At 35.3% G+C, this 22,364-nt stretch overlaps 1 protein-coding gene across 1 annotated transcript in view; it reads right to left on the bottom strand.

The window, feature by feature from the left end:
* Positions 1–1,702: 1,702 nt before the first annotated feature.
* Positions 1,703–22,364, bottom strand: part of C17H8orf34 (chromosome 17 C8orf34 homolog) — a 106,994-nt gene continuing 86,332 nt past the window's right edge. The window contains 2 exon segments of the mRNA XM_061171581.1: positions 1,703–1,886; positions 10,259–10,431. Coding sequence (XP_061027564.1) covers positions 1,703–1,886; positions 10,259–10,431 — 357 coding nt within the window.

Genomic DNA, 22,364 nt, shown 5'->3' with positions numbered 1-22,364 from the left:
TGTATAAAGGAAATGAGGGGGACAGGAGGATACCTGCAAACCCAATGTCAATGTACCAACACACCAACACTGACGTTACAAAGGCAACATCCATTAACGGTTCCAGACTTGCCCCCTTCACTGTTACTGACTGAAGCAGAGGAACAATGTACAGGCACAGTCATGAAGCACAACTGCAAGAGTCCATCCTTACAACAGCAAACCTGCAGGGGTAATGATCACACTGCCTGCTGAACTACATCCGCTTGTCCTCTGCGACTTACCAGAGGAATCAGACTCTCCAGGAAACATTCCCTGATAACCGGCCCCTACTTCTGCATTAGATGTTATTCCTATGTACAACTCTGCGCTTAATCAAATTAGCAACTGTAGCAAAAAATATTAGAGTGATATTTACATTTTCATCTTAAACACTAGAATGTAAAGTTCCTGTGAACAGAAACCATGATTATTTTATTTTTACATCCCCAGGACCAAGTCTAGGGCCTAGCATTCAGTAAACGTTCGCTGAATGGAAGTTGAATGAAGGCAGCACCACCATATCTGACACATCTGCCACATTACTGATTTGGAGGCAGGGAGATGAGATTCCTTAAAAAACACCCAGATTTAACAGTTCTTAAAAAAAAAGATGGACAGCATGAAGTGAAAATGCCATGACATAACCTCCTCAATGCTGGAATGAATGCAGTTATTATAACATCAGAAATTATCAGTGAACCTGCCACCATTAATTAATAACACCTTGTAGGCCTATGCATGGAGACCTATATCATTTATTATAATGATAGTATTTTAGTACCATAAACACTTAAAACCAAGGAAGCTAGTTTAGAAAAAAAATAATTAAAAAAAAATCTGTATACTTCTGGGGCTCCTTTTTCTATATGTTAAATTTATCTGAAGCATTCAAATGATTTTATTATTTATTCACTTTCTAGTATATTGTTACAAAGTATTTGAAAATTGTTCTAATTATTTAGAATAGAATAGCTAATATCACTGAATTAAAAACTCAATGTTTTATATGTGGATAATTCGCTCTGAAATAAAATTTAACTTCCTTCTTTTGAAAAAATGGTTTTACAAAAAGAAGTTCAATTTAAAAAAACTATTATGCAGAGATTTCAGATGAAACAAAAATGTACATTTACTCCATTAAAAGATATAAAAGATTTCCTATGTATAAAACTTTCATGAAAGTAATGAGCCTATAAAAACACTGAAATCTCTGCCAACTTTCCTGTCATTTATGAAAGGCATAAAACATTAATTTACTATCTGCCCTTTTAAATTTAACTTGCTTTTTCTAAAACATCCTTGAAACAATAGGGAGACATCTTGGAATGCGGGCTGAAATATGTACTCTGGATACATTTTATAGACAAAAGATGTGATCAAGGCAATCATAATAGGAGAATAAAGCAGACAAACTTGAATTTGTATCACAAGTGCACAGAGAATAAATCTTGATTAAGTAGTCAGAAGGTAAGTGCTGCATATACAAAGCACAAAATACAGTCTAATAAATACTTCACAAGCTCAAGTGATTTAAACTTAACTCTTGCATGCAACTCCATGAAAGTCTAATGCAAGTGTGTGCTAAATGGTTTCTTTCCCCTAAGACAAAACTACTCAAAACTTTAAAAATCTCTTAACCACTACGCACTTTTACAATGCCAGAGAAGAAAAAGAGAAATTATTAATTTTTAAAATTACCCAGCAATTCCATTGCATCATCTTCATCATCAATATCTTCTTCTGTTACCGATGGGGTGGGGCTATGGACAGACTCAAACGAATCTTGAGAGAGCATTGCTGCCAGAAGTTTCTTATGCTGCTGTTGCTGCTGTTTTAATCCTTTAGTCTTGGGCTCCACCTTTAAGCTGAAGAAATAGTTAAATGTTAATTTTCAATGATGATAACATCATCAATTAGCTGTGGTAACTAAAGAAAATCTACAAACAAATTTTCACGCAATTATTTTGCTTTGCAAATCTATGCACATATTAGTAAAATTTTCCCCAAGGACAATGGAAATACAGACTGTCTTCTTTCCAAGACATTCTTCGGTACCTCATTAACAATTTCCTAGACTGGAATACTTGAAGAATATGACAAACCCCTGCCCCATTTAAGGGAGGAGGTGCTAATTGGCTCCTAACAATTATTGCCATGTGGGAATTAAAGCCCACTGTTAATGGTTTTCTAATTTTTTAGAGGAGGTAGGAAGTTCAGATCATTATATAAAATTCCCTGATTTACAAAACGAATGCATGTCAAGCAAAACACATGTAATGGGATAACTATTTTAACACACTATAATAAAATTTTTTTAATGAAAACTTTAATTTTACATAATTAAAATAAATGTCCTCACTGGTCCTCTCATGTTGCCTAGGTCTGGGGGTAGGACAGGGTAGAAGGAGGGATGGAACCAGAATTGGCATTTAAATGACTCTCAGTGCCCTCCAGTCTAAAAGAGTCTTGCAAATTTGGAAGAGTTTCCTTGTGATAAAGCCAGACTCCTTTGGGTAAAGGAGCCAGTCTTTCATGGCTCTCTCCCCCAACTTCCCAAGACAGCGTCTGACGGGAAAACTTACATGTCCACGTGGCAACCATTTATAGTTTTAAAAATTGTCCCAAAGTTCTTCTCTTTCCTATAATCTGATTTCTTTCCATATAATTGCCCAAAGGAAGAAAACGGCAAATGTCACCTCATGAAGGAAAAAGACATGATGAAAAGGAGGTCTCTCTCAAGCAGGAAGGAGAGATTAACCCTTTCTAAAGGTGCTCAGAAGGAAGGTCCAGGAGAGAAGGCAAATGAGCAAGAGGAGGTTACATGCACTTGGTTATTAAAAGAACAAAAAACAAAAAAAAACCAACCAGGTAAGTTTCAGGGCATGGATCAAAACATTTCAAGCGGTCTTAATAGAAGGGCCAGGTCCAACACTGTCTAAGAGAAGGTTGGAAATGGCAAGATGGCATTGTATGTCATCAGTGGGCAAAGATCAGTCAGCTCCACCTCACTGTTCACCTCAGAGTTAGGCTGGATATGACAGATAAGATCAAGGGAAACAGGTGGAGAGAAAGCTTGTTCTTTCCCCCAAGTTAAGGCTATTTAATAAATGCACAAGGAATGATGGAATCAGAAAACCACCACTTTAACCACCAACACAGTAACTGCTCAGGCAAGGATCATCAAGGGATGCTAATGCCCTTTGCTGACACATTGCTGGGGGAGAAGGACTGTCAAAAATCTCAAGGTGGTTTCCAACAGATTATTTATGTTTCTACTTGAATTTTTTTGCTTTGAAACAATTATAGATTTACATGAAGTCGTAAGAAATAATAGAGAGAGATCCTGTGCACCATTTATACAGTGTCCCTCAATGGTAACATCTTATAAAATTATAGCACAATATCACGGCCAGGATACTGACAATGATACAATTCTCCAATCTTATTCAGGCTCCCATTTTAATTGGACTCATTTTTGTGTGTGCCTCTCTATGCATTTAGTTCTAGACTATTTCAGTATTTTTGTGGGTTTGTGTATCATGTATCCACCACCACAGTCAAGGTACAGACCAGTTCAAACACTACAAGGTTTCCTCGTGTTGTCCTTTTCTAACCATTCCCACCTCCCTCTATAACTCTCCTTCCCCTTCCCTCATTCCTGGCAACCACCAGTCTGTGCCCCATTCCTATAATATTGTGATTTCAAGAAATGTTATATAAGTGAAACTACACAGTACGTAATCTTTTAGGATTGGCTTTTTTCATGCAGTATAATTCCCTGGAGATTCATTCATGTTGTTGTCTGTACCAGAAGTCCATTCCTATTCTTTGCTGTGTAGTGTTCCATGGCACAGATATACTCCAGTTTATCTAACCATTCACCCATTGAAGGACATCTGGCTGTTTTAAGCTTCTTGGCTATTAAGATACAGCTGCTATGAACATTCATGTACATGTTTTTGTGTGGAAGTTCCCATTTCTCTGAGATAAATGCCCAAGAGTACAAATGCTAGGTTATATGGTAGTTTCATGTTTAGCTTAGGTTTTTTTTTTTTACATTTACATTATCAATGTGTGATTATTTTAATAACTCTAAATGTGTCATGAATATATATGCTTTCCCACTAAATAGCTATAGAAAGATGCTTGAATATTCATGAAAAAGGAGATGACATAGGATTTGGTAAATTATTGATACAAGAAGAGGTGGAACATTACCACAGTGAGGAAACATGAGACTCAGGACTGGTGATAATTTCAGGGAGAAGAGAGACAGCGAGGTCTGTAAGCAGGAATGAGATGCAAGGTTCATACCTCCCTCTTCTCCTGTGGATTGCACAAGTGAAAACTGCATCATTAGAGAGAAAATAGGGTCCTGCTACTGGGAAGTAGGGGTCTTAATGCACACAAGTGGTGAGTAAGTGGGAAGAGGTGGGGTTTGGAGTCTTTCTCAGAGCACTTAGATTTCTGGGTCCCCTTATTTAGACTTTGAACGTGAATCTTAATAACAGGATTCTTAGAATACCTTCCTGAAGAAAGGCTGTATAGCAAAGCATTTAAGCACACAGAATTTGGAGCAAGATAGCCTGGCTCAGTCACTTAATAACTATCCAATCTTGGGACAGTGATGTAACCATGCTGGGACGTAGTTTCCTTATTCCTAAAATAGGGATAATAGTAATGTTCTCAAGAGGATGAAATGGGTTAAGATATGTAAAGCACATACAGCAGTCTACTAATTGGTAATTAATATCACTATATATTCAAAGAACACAATGGGCAGCATCCTAGATATTTACATGTCTTTTCTTAAGCAGTAACATCCCACATCCCAACAAACAGAGAAAGGAAATAAAAAAATATCTTGGGACTTCCCTGGTGGTGCAGTGGTTAAGAATCCACCTGTAGGTGCAGGGGACACAGGTTCCACCCTTGGTCCGGGAAGATCCCACATGCCGAAGAGCAACTAGGCCCATGTGCCACAACTACTAAGCCTGTGCTCTAGAGCCCGCGAGCCACAACTACTGAGCCCTCGTGCCACAACTACTGAAGCCCGCGCGCCTAGAGCCTGTGCTCCGCAACAAGAGAAGCCACCACAATGAGTAGCATGCACACTGCAACAAAGAGTAGCCCCCGCTCACAGCAACGAAGACCCAACACAGCCAAAAATAAATAAATAAAATAAAAAATAATAAAAAGCCAATTCTTCAAAAAAAAAAAAAGTGTCTTTATGAAAAAGAATAGCAGCTACGTTTCAATTTGGTGTCAATACACTCTAGGACTCCATTTTGCTTTGGTCTAAAAGGTTAAGTTCTAAACCAGGATCAGCTGGAAAAGGACAGTTTAAAGTGGCCATGCCCTCCACTTCTTCCCCCTGGATGGCCTGCCTTCTACCATCTGCCCTCTTCCTCCTGGCCGCACTCTTCCAGGGGGCCTGACCTTGCTCCATTTTGTTTCACACTCTGACTCTGAACACAAGTCGATAAGTATTAATTTTATCTGGCCACATGTGCTCTCTTTGGTGGAAAACTGGATGATTCCTCTCTTGAACTATCTCCTAAGCTTGTTTAGTTCACCATCGCAGCCTAATAGAGAAATCTGTGCCCTTTCTCTTGACTCTAATCAGAAATTAAAGGGTTCTCTTTTATTAAGGCCCAGGTTGTTGAAGAGATCACAAAAAGTTTTACACTTAATCGCTTCATTTTGATTTATGCAAAAGAGCTCTGTCTTTTTTTCTTCACGTCTAAATGTGATGTTTTATAATGTATTTAGTAGACATTTATTAAGTGTTTGCTACGTACCAGGCATTGTGGGCACTGGGCTGCAGAAATAAGACACATGTCCTTGTCATGCTCCTCGCTTTAAAGCAAGTACTTTGAATCTAGGATTTTTGTTTTCATATTGGTCTCACCCAGTACCCAGCACATCACCTTGTGTTAATGCTCAATAAATATTTAACAAATTCACTTTCTTTTTGAACCTCATTTTTTCTAACACACTAAATAAAATAAGAATTATTTAAGTAGATATAATCTGAGTCCTCCAACTTGAGAGATGTGAAAATCCAGGGAAATGGAAAGGTTGGTAGTGAAACAAAAGAAGGAAAAACAGACTGGAATGTGAATAATGAGGAACAAATGGTAGATAATAAATTTGTAACTCCCATTCACCAGCTGACAATGACCAAGACCATTTCATGAAGGTTGAAGCAAGTGTTTTCATTAAAATACATGGTTTGGTCATGAAGATAGTGTTGGGCTATAAGAACTAGACACTGACTGAATCCAAAATGTTGCCTGTCTAATAATAAGAGTCCATCTATGAGTCTATGAGTCCAAAGATGACTAGCAATGTGTTTCATAAAATAATTATTTGAATTAGTATATGTATTTCCTAAATAAATAAATGAATTCCTAAATAAATGAGAACAAATTTTGAATATATTAAAATGACCTCATCAATATTCTGAAACACATGACTTAGCTACATATCAATACTTCTTTTGGTTTTAAAGATAAATTTGTGAGTCGTAAGATCCATATTTCTGTATGTTTTAGATAGTCTTAAGGTTTCTGTTCTTTGATTACTTTAGCAAAATTATTTTTGATTAATCAATATTCTTTGTGCTTAAAATTTGCATGTGAGAATATTCCTAAATTACCAAGTCTGTTTTAGTCTCTGCCACATGTACTGTATATTTTCTAACATGCCCACAATAGCCAAACTTAGACAATATTAAGGTTACTTCTTTATTCTTGACTTCTTATATTAAAGAGTGCCCTCCCTCCATTTTCTTCCTTCTTGTTCTGGTTTATTTTCCATCATACCACTTATCACTACTTGAATTTATGTCATAAATTCGTATATTTGCTTGTTTATTGTTTGTCTCTTGCTGCCAAGAGAGGAGCTCTAAGAGGAGGGGAACATTTCTAGGGTTTGTTAACAGATATATCAGAAGCAATTATGAGCTTTAATGAAAAGGAACACTTCTTAATGGGAAGTGAATTTAGCTTTTAATATTTAATATATATTTCTAAGTTGTAAGATTTTCTATTCATTTTATGGCATATTTACCATCTAATAACAATGCTCACTTAATGAACAAAGCCAATTCACAAGATCTATAATATTTATTGATATTTTTCTTATTTTAATAAAGTGGTTCAGCTTAGAGGAGCTTCATTAGGCTTTCAAGGCTTGATAAGCCTATTTAAAAATTCACATTATAATTTACCAAGTAATTTTAGGAAATCTATTATCAGCTATTAAAAAGTCAAATTAAGATGGCTCAAAATAGAAGTACATAGGTTTATTAACTCAATTTTTATTTACATTTATATTATCAATGTGTGATTATTTCAATAACTATAAATGTACAATGAATATATATGCTTTCCCACTAAATGGCTAGACAAACCATGGCAATTGATGCCAACTGGTAGTACATGATGATCACAGGAAGCCAGCAATCATTCCCTAACACATTCACCTCTCCCTTATGAATCCTTCTTCCTTTTCTTGCTCAGATGCTTCAATTTCTTTCTTAAGCTCTCTTAATCTAGAAGCTCTTGGAGAATCTAAGAAAGATGTGGCAGGAAAATGTCCATTTGCACACATGGGACATTTTGCACATAATTTCAAGAGACTCATAGATCTCTTGAGTCCTTCCAGAGATCATGTAGGGGTCATGAACTCCATGTTAGTAGCTCTTGTCTTGTTTTATTAGTTTCTCCATATTGCCCTCATAATTGCCTTCGTTTTAACCAGCACTTAACCCTTCAGGTGACAGCTATGTATACTAAAGTTGCTGACCCTCTTCACACAATATTGTATTTGTAGGACCTAAGAAAAAGTTCAGGTAAGGTATATCATTAAAAAAAAAAAAAGTTCCTGGAAAAAATCGTGGCTCAAAGTCTACCCATAAGAATCTCAAAGTTTACTGCACCATTCATTTAATCTTCTCTAATCTAATGGTGAAAGTCCAGCCAATCATGTATGTATTGTTCTGAATGAATGGGAAAGTTGGTTATGTACTAAAGATGGAGTGTTGTAGTAACAGCCATTCAAATAAGACTTGAGCAATTAACAAGAGGGAAATCCATAATAGGAAAAGAGATAAAAAGTTAAGATAGACTATAAACAACTCTTTTTATAAAAAAGTTTTATTAATCAGATGTCTACTCACGGCCTTCTATGTGCCTCCTTCACTCACATAACAGATGCCTACTGACAATGGCAATGCGCCAGGCCCAGTAGGGGAGAGAAAAACGGAAGAAGTCGTCTTTGAAAATTAAGTCTTATCTTTCAAGAGTCTAGAATATCATTTAGTCTGTTAATGTTTAAGACTGTTAAGTTATAAATGACAAGATCATTACTATTTAAGGGCAAAAGCTAATACTCTAGTTATAGACTCTAGAGTCATTACAAAATTGCTCCCCAATCTGTTTTTATTCATTCAAATCAAATCTAATGCTATGTGAGTTCCTGGTATAAATTCAGAAATCCTGGTTTTATATTAGAGGATGGGATATAGTTCCCAACCTGTACTTTATTGCTACTCTTTAAATTTAGTTCAGAAAGCATGCATTCTTTTTTTTTCTCTAATGGGGCATCTGGGCAGGATTTCACCACTTTCTTCATTTCATAGGTAATATATCAACTCATAATTTAAAGATAGAGAAAAATAAAACTGAAAACAACTTTTCAAAACAAATATTTGAGTGAGATCTTCATGGATTAAGTTTTCTGGGTAATGGATTTGACCAGGATTGCAGGAAAGATTCTCCTTTATTGGATATTCAAGAGGGAATAAGAGCTCACTGAAGCTAGGAAGAAAACAGAAGCACTAACATTTGCAATAAATAGCTCCTATTTATTATTATGACTAAATAAAAGCAAAATGAAAGTCAACATTTCTCTATTTTATATTTAAGAACTAAAGATCTAGCAATGAATAAAGATAAAGGTCTAGTGGGTTTCATAAGTCTAGTGTTAGAAATAAAATTACCCTCATTGACAGGTGAAATTGATCTGACATTTCACAAAAGAAGGTAAATGGATTTTTAGAAATGCTTTTCTTCTCCTTATACAGTACACTTCAACTATTTAAATAATTTAAAGGTTATTTCTCATGGAAATAGAATCAATTTTCTATATGCCTGAAGCACATTAACGAGTATTCTGAATTTCCTTCCCTCCAGCCAAGTGATAAGTCAAAGTAAAAAAAACCCTGAAAGCTATTACATTGTAGAAAATACAATTTTCTCCTTGAGAAAGAATAGTTATTGGTTGCCGTTAAATTTAATGTAGGAAATACAAAGTTACTGTGGCTATGCTGTATATAGGAAAAACTCTTCTGTGGTGGTCTGCTAGTAACACTCACAGAAAGTTTAAGTTCCTGTCACATTTTAATTCATGGGTATTTTTTCTCAATATCGTGTAAGCCATGCCTCGATAATGGTTTTTCACTCCAACTTCCTTGTAGAAGTTTTCATTTTTGTTTCGAATTTTACTCACTGCAGTTAGTATTACAAGAAATGGCTACACTGAATATATTGATACTTTTTCTAAAAAATATGATCTAGACTTTTCAAAATTACCCCACTTCTACCAGCATATGGAAACTTAAGGCAAATCTTCTGACATCATTTTGAGCATCATAGGGCTGAGTAAAATGAATTAGGGACTTTCAAATTCACAAATCACAATAGTTTCAAGAATAATTTCAAAAATTAAACATAGAGAATGTAATAATTATATTCAATCATAGTTATCAACTCTAAAGGTTTCTCTCTATATTCCATCTAACTCTACCTTGTGTAGTCTATCATACATTTAATAGTTTTCTTCTTGTTGAATAACTAGATCTTTATGGTACATCAGAAGTCCTCCCTCTCCAATCTTAACAGTCAGCCCAATAATATAGTAGGTCCCGTCCACTATTATAGTAGGTCTCAACTGACAGTTTATGTCCTGAAATTATTTTTCTATTTGGTTTTAGTAACAAAGAGATGATACTCTTCTTAGATGTAAAGAAAAAAAAATCAAAACCAAATCTATAATAAAAGCAAATCTAATAAAACTCTAATTTTAAAACAGAGAAATTAATTTTTATCTTATATGTAACATAATTTTCTATATAAAATTGCCGAGTTATTTCATCAAAATCGTGCACTTGATTTCCCCTTTGCCTTAAATGATTAAAATATTCAGAATCTTAGATGACATCTCATCTCACCTCCCTGCAGGGCTAGAGCTGTTATCTTCATTGTCCCATTGTTCATTTTTACTTCTTGGAATTGGGGGCTGTAGCATTTCAGCAGCCAGCGGATCAGCATCATTCTCTTCTCGGCCAATCCACTCTCCAATTACACGGGGTCTCAGAAGAGAAGAATTAAACGCCACTGTTTCCTGAAGAGAAGAAAAGAATTTCTCTGCCTTATATTACATATTCCCATTAATAGGACAACAGGGAAATAATCTTGTGTAGATTTTAAACTGCTTCCTCAAATCAAAATGTTCCTTTTTTTCGTCCTGAATTGACTTAAAATTTCAGTCCTCTCCATCCCTACTAGATGACTTACTCTATATGATTTGTGCTGACTCGTGAAGGCCACTGTGATAAAGGATCCAGAAATGAAATCTTTGGTTTGGACAGCTCCATGTTTGTTCTCAGGCTGGAGGAGCAGGATTAGCATCTGTGACAGAGGAAGGAGTGTGCGCGAAGGCCCACACGGCAAAAGAGCTTTTGGTGCTGCTAGAAAACGATACATAACTTCTCGAGTATGGAGGAAACTGAGGTGGAGTCAGGGAACAGAGTCAAGAAGAGACAGGGCTGGAAGGATGCATTGCCTCCAACTGCAAAGCATCTTAGACTCTGAGAAATCCAGTAGAGGTTGGAAGCAGAGCACTATCGATGATGGGCATGCTATGACAATTCAAAAAATGCTGAACTCTTTTCATAGACTTGGATATGATGTGGCTCTTAAAATGGCATTTTAAATATTTAAATCATTTAATAATTTAAAACGAATACTGAACACATGCAACTGCTACGGGTATCTCGGTACATGGCAAAAAAGCAGATTAAAAAGTAATACGTATTGTATGATCTAATTTTTGTTTAAAAAATTCATATGGGTGTATATCCATGTGCCAGTCTCAGCCTACCAATAGCCAATATTGTTATCAGACCGGCCCTTGTGGTTCTTAATATGAATGCAAGACACCCTTCAGTAATAACCACTAGGAAACTTGAAAAAGTAAAGGTTTATTACTTACAGAACCTGGAAATTACACACTACACCTGGTGCCACACAGTGAGGTTCAGGGGGAGAGAGAGAGAAAGAGAGCAAGCACAGGCCTGGGTTTCTGCTTTTACTGGGGTGAAAGGTGGGGACTAAGGGTTTCTTGGGCTCACTCTTTATTCATGACTTTAAAAGAGAGTGGAAATTTAAAGCAGGAAGAGGAAAAAAAAGAAGTGGCCAGTTGAAAAAAATAAATCGCCAGTTATTAAAATCAATTAAGAACTCTAAAACAAAGGTGCCGCAGTCTGGGGAAGTGACCTGGATCTCTGCAGTAGTTTATCAGAGATAGTCATCTTTGAAGTGGATGCCTCAGCAACCAAAGCTTAAGTCAGGCACTTGCATTATAAAAATAAAAAACAAACAAATAAACAAAAACTGTCAGGGTTCATACTATAATCCATCAATCCAGCATTCATAGACTAATCCATTCATTTATTCATTCTTTTATATTTATTATGACCTACTATGTGCCAGATACTGCTTGATTTATTGGGAAAAACAATGGTAACACCAAAATTTAATGGTTTTATCTGAATGGAGGGACTACAGGTAATTTTAATTCTTCTTTTGGCATTTCCATGTCTTTTCAATATTCTATGAGAAACATGTACTTATCTTAAAATGAGAAAAAATGTATTTTTAAAACATCTTGATCTGAGAAACACAGGCTTTTAATTTGTAATATTACAAGAGTCTTGAACAATTCCTTAAAAATTTAGATCTGATTTTCTGAATCTTTACAATTCCCCCAAATATTATACAAATACAATATTATAATATATACAATGTAGCATTAATTAATATACAAATACACACCAAAAGCAACATGTGAAATATGACTAAGACATATTTGATGAACATTTATCCAAGTGATTATAAGCGACAGAAAGTAGTTGGATATCTTAATATTGATTCCCCAGCCTACGTGAAAATGTAGCAGATAAATTTTAGTGTTTGTATAATGTAGCAACTAATATGAAATCCTTCTGTATTTATATTCCCAAAGCCAGGAAATCAAAGCTTGCAGCTGTGAAATCATGCAATCAAATTAATGTTTTGCAATTACTGGAAAGGCATATTCATCTACCACAATTTAATATCATTTGAAGCACAAGAATTAAAATTAACAGCAATACTGTTAAATTTTAAACCTATATTTGCATTTAAGAGCAGATTAAGGAAAAGACATGTTCTAGAAAAAGAAATCTATAAACATATTTACAGCTTCAGAATCAGTTTTGGCCTGTGTGACTTTGAAATGTTACTTATTCTCTGAATTTTGTTTTCTCCAACTGTAAAATGGTCATGATAGAAATTACAAAACCTACTGTATCAAATGAAATAGTAAGAAGCATAGTTAAACCACACAATTCTGTACATATGCTAGACACAATTACTTAAGGATGTGGGCTGTATTTAAACTACTTCTAAATATGTGACGTAACTGGGAAAAATGGTACAGAACAGCAGGAATGGGTGAGTTAGGTAAGAACAGATGCTTGGTTGTCAATATGGGCAGAGTAACAGAACAGGGAATTGATAGTACAGGTTTTCATTCTATAAAGTTTTATTTTACAGAGAGTATATTAAAAAGATTGGATAATTAATTTAGTATTATCAATCTCTACATAATGGGACAGAACTGGGCTTAATAAGAATTGGGACAAAGAAACTGACCACTGTAACAACAGAAATGGGTGAGTTTAGGCATTATAAATGAAAAAAATGAAACAGGATTTAGAGTTGAGAATGATCATAGAGTTCAGAATGATCATAAAGTTGAGAACTGCAGAGAATCAGAAATAACTTTTTGGTTGATTACTGGGAAATTAAATGATAGATGCCACTGCTATTGGAAAGTAGAGCACAGAGAGAAGGATAAATAGTTTGATATGCAGCCTGTTTAACTCCAGCTGGCAGCAGAAATTTAGTGAGAAATAGCTAATGAGCAAAGCAATACAAAGAGCTGCAAACAGGGTCAGAGGAGTTAGGGAGTGAATATTCTACAGGTGAAAAGCGGGACTCTACTATTTTTATTTTTCAGAATGCACAAAGCTATTCTTATATTTACTCCTTTATGAAAATGTTATATCTCTAAAAATTCTTGAATATAGTCCATTTACTTGTAATAGAGCAAAATAGCAGATTTTTCTTTGGTTCTATTACTTATATTTGATTAAGCTAAGTAAAAATCTCTCCATAAATCTTTATGAAAGGATTTCAGTGAAGAAAGCAGTTCCACAAACATCAGTACATGGCAAAAGAAATTTTAAAACTTCACACTGAATACAAGTTTTGGAAAATATTTTAAGTACATGGATAAATAAAACATGTAAAATTTCAGTGCTAAACAATGTAAATCCTAATGATTCCTTAGAAATGTATAAATACATATTCCTTTGCCCTCCTAAGGCTAGAGGTCCCTAAATGTTCAGATTCTTAAACAAGTATGCTTAAATAATAAGAAAAGCATTAGTAGTCAAACATTCTCCAAAGGTCACAGATTTGCTTAATATTTCCTATTAATAGGAAGCTATCCTATCCAAGAAGTAGTTACCTTAGAGGAAGCCTACTCTCTCCAAGCAGCCTGCTCCCGCTGGCTAACCCCCAGTGAGTTCAACAGCTCTGACCACTGGTTATCAGCACAACATTTGATTATATTCCATGTTATTCGAATGTTTTCTCGTCTTAATAAAACGAGCTGTTCATGGAAGGCTGGAATCAGGTCTTAAATTCCTTTTTCCTCCATAATAACTAGCACAATGATTTAATAAAGTAAGCACAAAAATCTGTCCTGATTGAATTAAACATAATTCAAAGAATAAAAAATGGTGAATTATGAAGTATCTTTATGTCTAAAAATCATATAAAAAATTCATGGACAACACTGATTAACAGTGTTTTTAACTCTAAATTTAAAAAAAAAATTTTATTGACATATAGTTGATTTACAACATTGTGTTAGTTTCAGGGGTACAGCAAACTGATTCAGATATATATATATAGAGAGAATATATATATATGTATATTCTTTTTTTACATTCTCTTCCATTATAGGTGATTACAAGATATTGAGTATAATTCCCTGTGCTATACAGTAGGGTAAAGAAAAAATCAAGGATGCTGCCATAAGACCCTTCATCAAGACCTCTGAAAAAAACTAAGATGTTGTCTATTAAGAGTATTGTTTCGCAACATCTAAAAGACCAGCAGTTAAGTCTTGAGAGAGAGGCATGTCTTGAAAAGAACTGTGGATGTGGTTTTTGGCACAAGAAGAAGACAGGAATCATATACACAGGAAACCCAAACATTATTTGGGATAGTTGAATTGGCAAAGGCAACAGCCTGAAGTAAAAGGGGCTGAGACTATTCAAGAAGTAAACAGCTCTCGGGGACCCATTTTTCTACACAAAGGAAGAAAACAGAGGAAGTTGCTCAGAGGCATCTTTTCCAACGCCTTCTTCAGAAGTGGCCAAAAGGTTAACAAAAAAGAAAGAAACCAGAAGCTGTGGAAAACAACAGATGGGGACTCCCAGAGAACCCAGTTTCCACTCCCAGGGAACAGAACTGGGGCTTAATTAAGGAACACCTCCCAACCCCTTGGACAGGAAGACCTGATGACATTTGCCCAGCAAGACTTAAGAACTGCTATGAACCAGTAATTTCTATAAACCTCTCATTATTTCCCTTCTCTAACAGGAATATTTAATGTGGTTATCCCACATCAGTCTCATCACTTAATGGAAAAGAAGAAACAAAACTATCATCATTCACATGTATTTTTTATATAGAAAAACCAAGAGAATTCAGAAACAAGTTACAAATTAATATGAGTTCAGCAAGCTTACTGAATTTAAGATAAAATTAGAAAAATAACATTCATTCCTATATGCCAATAAGTTTTAAAATGTAACTTATAAAACAGATACCATTGACAATAATAGCTCAAAAGACAATGTACCTAGGAATCAATTTAACAAAAATCTGCATGCTCTTTTTGAATGTAACTATATGACTTTATCATAAAACACTATAATATTTAATTAAATGGAAACATGCTTTGTTCATTGATAGAATGACTCAGAAATGTAAAGATGTCAATTCTCTCATATCAATCTAAAATACAAAGCAATTCCAAACCCAATGGAGTAACAGAAATAAGCAAGCGGACCAAAAGAAGAAAATAGAAGGCCTAGAAACAAGATAAGTGACAGAAGCATGCATATTTATGGACAAATTATGAACTTTTCAATAAATAGTTATAGGAAATTTATATGTTCCAACTTTTTGCCATATTAAAAAAATAGTTTCAAGTAGATTAAAGATAAAAAACAGAATTTTTAATAGACAATAAACAGTAATATTTTCAGGATATCAAGTAGAAAAGAATTTCTTAAAACATTACAAGTTAATGTTAAAATTTTCTGTTAATAGAAGGCACTGTTTAAAAAGTGATGACAAGCCTAAATTTTTTAGAATAGATTTGAGACAACAAGAGCTGACATCCAGAATGTATAATAAACTCACACAAATCTAAAGAAAAAAAAAATAACTGGGCAATAAAAATGAGCAAAAGAGACAAGTGGGCATTCAATCCTATTAAAAAATTATAAAATTGTTAATTGAATCCATGAGAAACCATTTTTCATTAAAATACTTGATGACAGTCAGTGTTAGCAAGGATCAGGAGCAACATATATTAGTACAAACTGTTGCTGGGAGTATAAATTAATACAACTTCTTTTGAGAGAAATTCTGCGGTATCTAGCAAAAGTTAAAAATGCACATGCCATATTGCTAGATTAATTGAAGTTCAATTAGTTGTGTCTTTCTCTTTTAGCTCAGATACATTTTCACTCCTTAGTTAGTTACAACATCTCCTGTCTCCTCCTGATTCTCAACTGATCATGTTGCTTATCTCAGTGAGAAAATGAAAGCAATCAGCAGAGAATTTGTTCGTTTTCTCACCACCAAACCCACCAGCTACTAGCACTGTTGCCTACACTTACAAAAGATGAACTGTCATTTCTTTTCCGAGGTCTGACATATAGAAAGTACTTTATAAACATTTGTAGAGTGAATAAAAGAATGACAAAATTAAGATAATGTATGATTCAATGTTTCAATATGTATTACCAACATTACTGGTCATTAGGGCAACGTAAACCAAAACCGCAATAAAATACTACTTTACACCCAGGAGGATGGCTATAATTTAAGACAGACGACGACAACCCTGATCACTTGGTTAAGGGGGTGTCTTCCATGTTTCTCCACTGTAAAGTTGCTACTTTTCTCTCATCAATTATTAAGTATCTTTTAGAGTAGTAACTGTGAGACTATGTAGATATCCTGTAATTCATCAAAATTTCATCAGCTAATTTTAATTCTTTGCTGACCTTTGTCTTCATCAATTACTATGAAGGTTGCCAATTTGTGATTTTCTAATTTCACCATTCCATCTACATTTATTTGTTGGTACTCTACTATGAGAAAGCGCTTCTCCCTCACCTCCACTTATGTAGGTATGTAGGTATGTAGGTAGGTATATGTATGTACCTAGGTATATCACTATGGACTTAACAGATTTTATTTCATTCAATAGACTATAACACATTACTATCATTATTTTTAGGCTTTAATGTTCCTAGTAGGAGCTCCTGCAAGGAGGTTCCTGTGTCCTCCTGACATGTTCCATCATTCTTTGATTTCATCTTTACCTTCTGGTGCTAAATGATATCCAGACTCATGTTGTACTTTCTCAGCTGCGAATCTAGATTCAGCCATTTTTCCAAAGGGACCTGGCTCCTTTTAATAGAGAAAAATATTCAGAAAACAATATCTGGGCTCTAGTTGAGTTTACTGCCTGTAGATAGTGTATTTTTGTTTTTAAAATAAAAAAATATTATGAGTTCTGAATGATACTTTCAATTCAAAACAGGATATAGGATTGTTATTTAAACTTATCATCTTATATCTGTATTTCCTTTCCCCTATGCCAAAAATTCTGGTTCTTAAGGATATCAATAGAATTACTTTGCTATATCACACAAAGCATATACAACAGTCTCTTTATAATAATATCAACACTATCACTAATGATACAATTACTAAAAACAGTTTAAGAGCTGATGCTATTCCCTCGGGCCTTAGGTACATCCCACTAGAGAACAATCAAATGACTGTGTTTATAATAACTCGGAGTAATTCACCTCAGTGTGTTTTGCCATCAACCTGAAATACAGTTGTGCTCATTTGTTTCATTTGCTTTTGCTTCTTAGAAATCACTGTTTTAAGATTTAACTTTGTTTTTTAAAAATTATATAAAATATTTAAATGATTCCAAAGTCTCACATAAAGTTCTAAGAAGTCAAGATTCTATTCCTATCCTCTCTACACCTTCCTCACTCCTACTCTCTATTCCTTCCCTTCTCCCATAGGTAACGTTTAAAAAGTAATTGTGTGTGTGTGTGTGTTTTACAGTATGGCAGGTTCTGCCATTGTTGTTTTGGCTTTAATATAAGCAAATATGCATCTATATTTTCTTTACACTTTAGATAAATGATAGCACACTATCAACACACTTCTTTTCCTTGCCTTTTTTATTCAACAATATATCCTGGGGATCGCTCTACAGTATCTACAGAGATATTCTTTCATTTTTATAGCTGTATGGTACTCTATAGTGGAAGTACTATAATTTATCTGTTATTCTTCTTTCAATGAACATTTAGCTATTTCAACTCTTTTCCTATTAAAGTAGCACAACAGTGTATAGTCACCCACATTGGTCTTTTTATAGTGTTGCCAGTGTGTCCTTGGAATAGACTCATAGAAGTAGGATCATTTCATCAAAGAATAACTGCATATATAATTTTTTATATATGAAGACATTGAAAGCCTGGAGCTTGAAGGATGGAAAACAGTTGGAGAAAGGGGAGGGACTGACAATGAGCAAAAATGTGGAAATAAATAAAAAATATGACTGGGAAGTGCTGTAGTCTGGCTGCCTTACAGTACTCCTTTTCTCAGCACAGCACAGACTCTGAGTAGAGAAAAAGAGGAAAATAAAGCATAAGATATAGATTTGAAAGACAAAATGGAAACTGTTAATTCTAGTCTTAGAAATTTGGACTTAATTTGTGAAGCAGCAGGGAGTCATGGAAAATTTTTTAGCAGGATTCCCTAGGTAGGGTTCCCTAAAACCAGAGGCTAACCAAGTGATTTACTGATGGGGGTCTCTTTAAGTAAAACCTGTAAGAGACTGAAGGAAGCAGGAGAAGACAGGAAGAAGCTAGGCAAAGATATGGGTTCAGCTAAAGTCTACTCTCAGCCTATCCCATAAGGAGCTCTGTAATGTAAACGACAACTCAGAGCCTCACTTTAGTCAGTCATCGGCTGATGGGAACCCAGGCAGCTCTGGGCAGGATGGCTCCCACCGAGTTGAAACCATCCTCTGCAGAAGGGTGAGTCCATAAGCACCCAACATTCACAGGAGTTGAAGGATGGGTCACACTGCCCTACTGAAGGGTAACTGAGCAGGAACCAGCCAGGCCTACTATATGGCATTTTGAAGGGTGAATTAGAATGGCAGGAGCCTGAAGAATTAGATAAAGATATGAAAGGTAATACCGTCTGAACTTGGATAGTGGCTGTGTAGGCAAAATAATGGCTTCCGAAAGATGTCCACATCCTAATCCTCAAACCTCTAAATATGTTACATGACATGGCAAAAGGGGCTTTGCATGATTAAGGTTAAAGATGCTAAGATGAGATTATCCAGATGAGCTGGGTGGCCCCAAACTAATCATGGGATTCCATACACGTGGACAGCTTTTCCGGGATGCAGTTAGAGAGAAATGAGACACTGCTGCTAGTTTTGAAGACGTAGAAAAGGGACCATGCACCAGGAATGCAGCAGCCTTTAGAAAGTGGAAAAGGCAAGGTAACACCTTTCTCCTAGAACTTCAGGAAGGAATGAAGCCCTATTACACCAGATTTTAACCCAGGAAGACGCATGGTTTAACTTCTAAACTACAGAACTGTAAGATAATAAATTTGTGTTGTTTCAATTTGTTACAACAGCAGTAGAAAACCAATACGATGACTAAGAAAAGGGAAAGGAAAAGACTAATGAATAAGACATTTATTGAAGTCTCACAATTTTTTAAAAAAGCCTTAAAAATAACATTAGCTTCTGTTTTATTTTTCCATCTTAAGTAGAATTAATAATTCTTATTACCTTTATCAGAATTCATAAACTAACTTTAAAAGTCACAGAAAAAATAACTTCAGTGAAATTATAAGTGAATTAGAATATGACAGTAAAAGATCAGTATTTTATAAAGGTTAAGAAAAACAGATCTTTAGTGAACCCCCAAAATTGTTAATGGAAGATTAAGAGGAAGAAGCTGTATTGTCAGCTCAACACCCATTGTAAATCATTCTTTTTTTTAAATAAATTTAATTTTTTTATACAGCAGGTTCTTATTACTCATCCATTTTATACACATCAGTGTATACATGTCAATCCCAATCGCCCAATTTGTCACACCACCACCACTACCCCCGTGGCTTTCCCCCCTTGGTGTCCATACGTTTGTTCTCTACATCTGTGTCTCTATTTCTGCCCTGCAAACCGGCTCATCTGTACCATTTTTCTAGATTCCACAAATGTGTTAACATACGATATTTGTTTTTCTCTTTCTAACTTACTTCACTCTGTATGACAGTCTCTGGGTCCATCCACGTCTCTACAGATGACCCAATTTTGTTCCTTTTTGTGGCTGAGTAATATTCCATTGTATATATGTACCACATCTTCTTTATCCATTCGTCTGTTGATGGACATTTAGGTTGCTTCCATGACCTGGCTATGGTAAATAGTGCTGCAGTGAACACTGGGGTGCATGTGTCTTTTTGAATTATGGTTTTCTCTGAGTATATGCCCAGTAGTGGGATTGCTGGGTCATATGGTAATTCTATTTTTAGTTTTTTAAGGAACCTCCATACTGTTCTCCATAGTAGCTGTATCAATTTACATTCCCACAAACAGTGCAAGAGAGTTCTCTTTTCTCCAAACCCTCTCCAGCATTTGTTGTTTGTAGATTTTCTGTGGATGCCCATTCTAACTGGTGTGAGGTGATACCTCACTGTAGTTTTGATTTGCATTTCTCTAATAATTAGTGATGTTGAGCAGCTTTTCATGTGCCTCTTGGCCTTCTCTATGTCTTCTTTGGAGAAATGTCTATTTAGATCTTCTGCCCATTTTTTGATTGGGCTGTTCATTTTTTTAATATTGAGTTGCATGAGCTGTTTATATATTTTGGAGATTAATCCTTTGTCCGCTGATTCATTTGCAAATTTTTTCTCCCATTCTGAGGGTTGTCTTTTCGTCTTGTTTATAGTTTCCTTTGCTGTGCAAAAGCTTTGAAGTTTCATTAGGTCCCATTTGTTTATTTTTGTTTTTATTTCCATTACTCTAGGAGGTGGGTCAAAAAAGATCTTGCTGTGATTTATGTCAAAGAGTGATCTTCCTATGTTTTCCTCTAAGAGTTTTTTTTTTTAAACATCTTTATTGAAGTATAATTGCTTTACAATGGTGTGTTACTTTCTGCTTTATAACAAAGTGAATCAGTTATATATATACATATGTTCCCACATCTCTTCCCTCTTGCATCTCCCTCCCACCCACCCTCCCTATCCCACCCCTCTAGATGGTCACAAAGCACCAAGCTGATCTCCCTGTGCTATGCGGCTGCTTCCCACTAGCTATCTATTTTACATTTGGTAGTGTATATATGTCCATGACACTCTCTCACCCTGTCACATCTCACCCCTCCCCCTCCCCATATCCTCAAGTCCATTCTCTAGTAGGTCTGTGTCTTTATTCCCGTCTTGCCACTAGGTTCTTCATGACCTTTTTTTTTTTTTTCCCTTAGATTCCATATATATGTGTAAGCATACTGTATTTGTTTTTCTCTTTCTGACTTACTTCACTCTGTATGACAGACTCTAACTCCATCCACCTCATTACAAATACCTCCATTTCATTTCTTTTTATGGCTGAGTAATATTCCATTGTATATATGTGCCACATCTTCTTTATCCATTCATCTGTCAGTGGACACTTAGGTTGCTTCCATGTCCTGGCTATTGTAAATAGAGCTGCAATGAACATTTTGGTACATGACTCTTTTTGAATTATGGTTTTCTCAGGGTATATGCCCAGTAGTGGGATTGCTGGGTCGTATGGTAGTTCCATTTTTAGTTTTTTAAGGAACCTCCATACTGTTCTCCATAGTGGCTGTATCAATTTACCTTCCCACCAACAGTGCAAGAGTGTTCCCTTTTCTCCACACCCTCTCCAGCATTTATTGTTTCTAGATTTTTTGATAATGGCCATTCTGACCGGTGTGAGATGATACCTCATTGTAGTTTTGATTTGCATTTCTCTAATGATTAATGATGTTGAGCATTCTTTCATGTGTCTGTTGGCAATCTGTATATCTTTGGAGAAATGTCTATTTAGGTCTTCTGCCCATTTTTGGATTGGGTTGTTTGTTTTTTTGTTATTGAGCTGCATGAGCTGCTTGTAAATCTTGGAGATTAATCCTTTGTCAGTTGCTTCATTTGCAAATATTTTCTCCCATTCTGAGGGTTGTCTTTTGGTCTTGTTTATGGTTTCCTTTGCTGTGCAAAAGCTTTTAAGTTTCATTAGGTCCCATTTGTTTATCTGTGTTTTTATTTCCATTTCTCTAGGAGCTGGGTCAAAAAGGATCTTGCTGTGATTTATGTCATAGAGTGTTCTGCCTATGTTTTCCTCTAAGAGTTTGATAGTGTCTGGCCTTACACTTAGGTCTTTAATCCATTTTGAGTTTATTTTTGTGTATGGTGTCAGGGAGTGTTCTAATTTCATACTTTTACATGTACCTGTCCAATTTTCCCAGCACCACTTATTGAAGAGGCTGTCTTTTCTCCACTGTATATGCTTGCCTCCTTTATCAAAGATAAGGTGACCATATGTGCGTGGGTTTA

This window comes from Eubalaena glacialis, chromosome 17, assembly GCF_028564815.1.
Source record: "Eubalaena glacialis isolate mEubGla1 chromosome 17, mEubGla1.1.hap2.+ XY, whole genome shotgun sequence".
NCBI lineage: Eukaryota > Metazoa > Chordata > Mammalia > Artiodactyla > Balaenidae > Eubalaena > Eubalaena glacialis.
The sequence above is the reverse complement of the archived record's forward strand: the minus strand, read 5'-3'. Positions and strand labels throughout refer to the sequence as shown.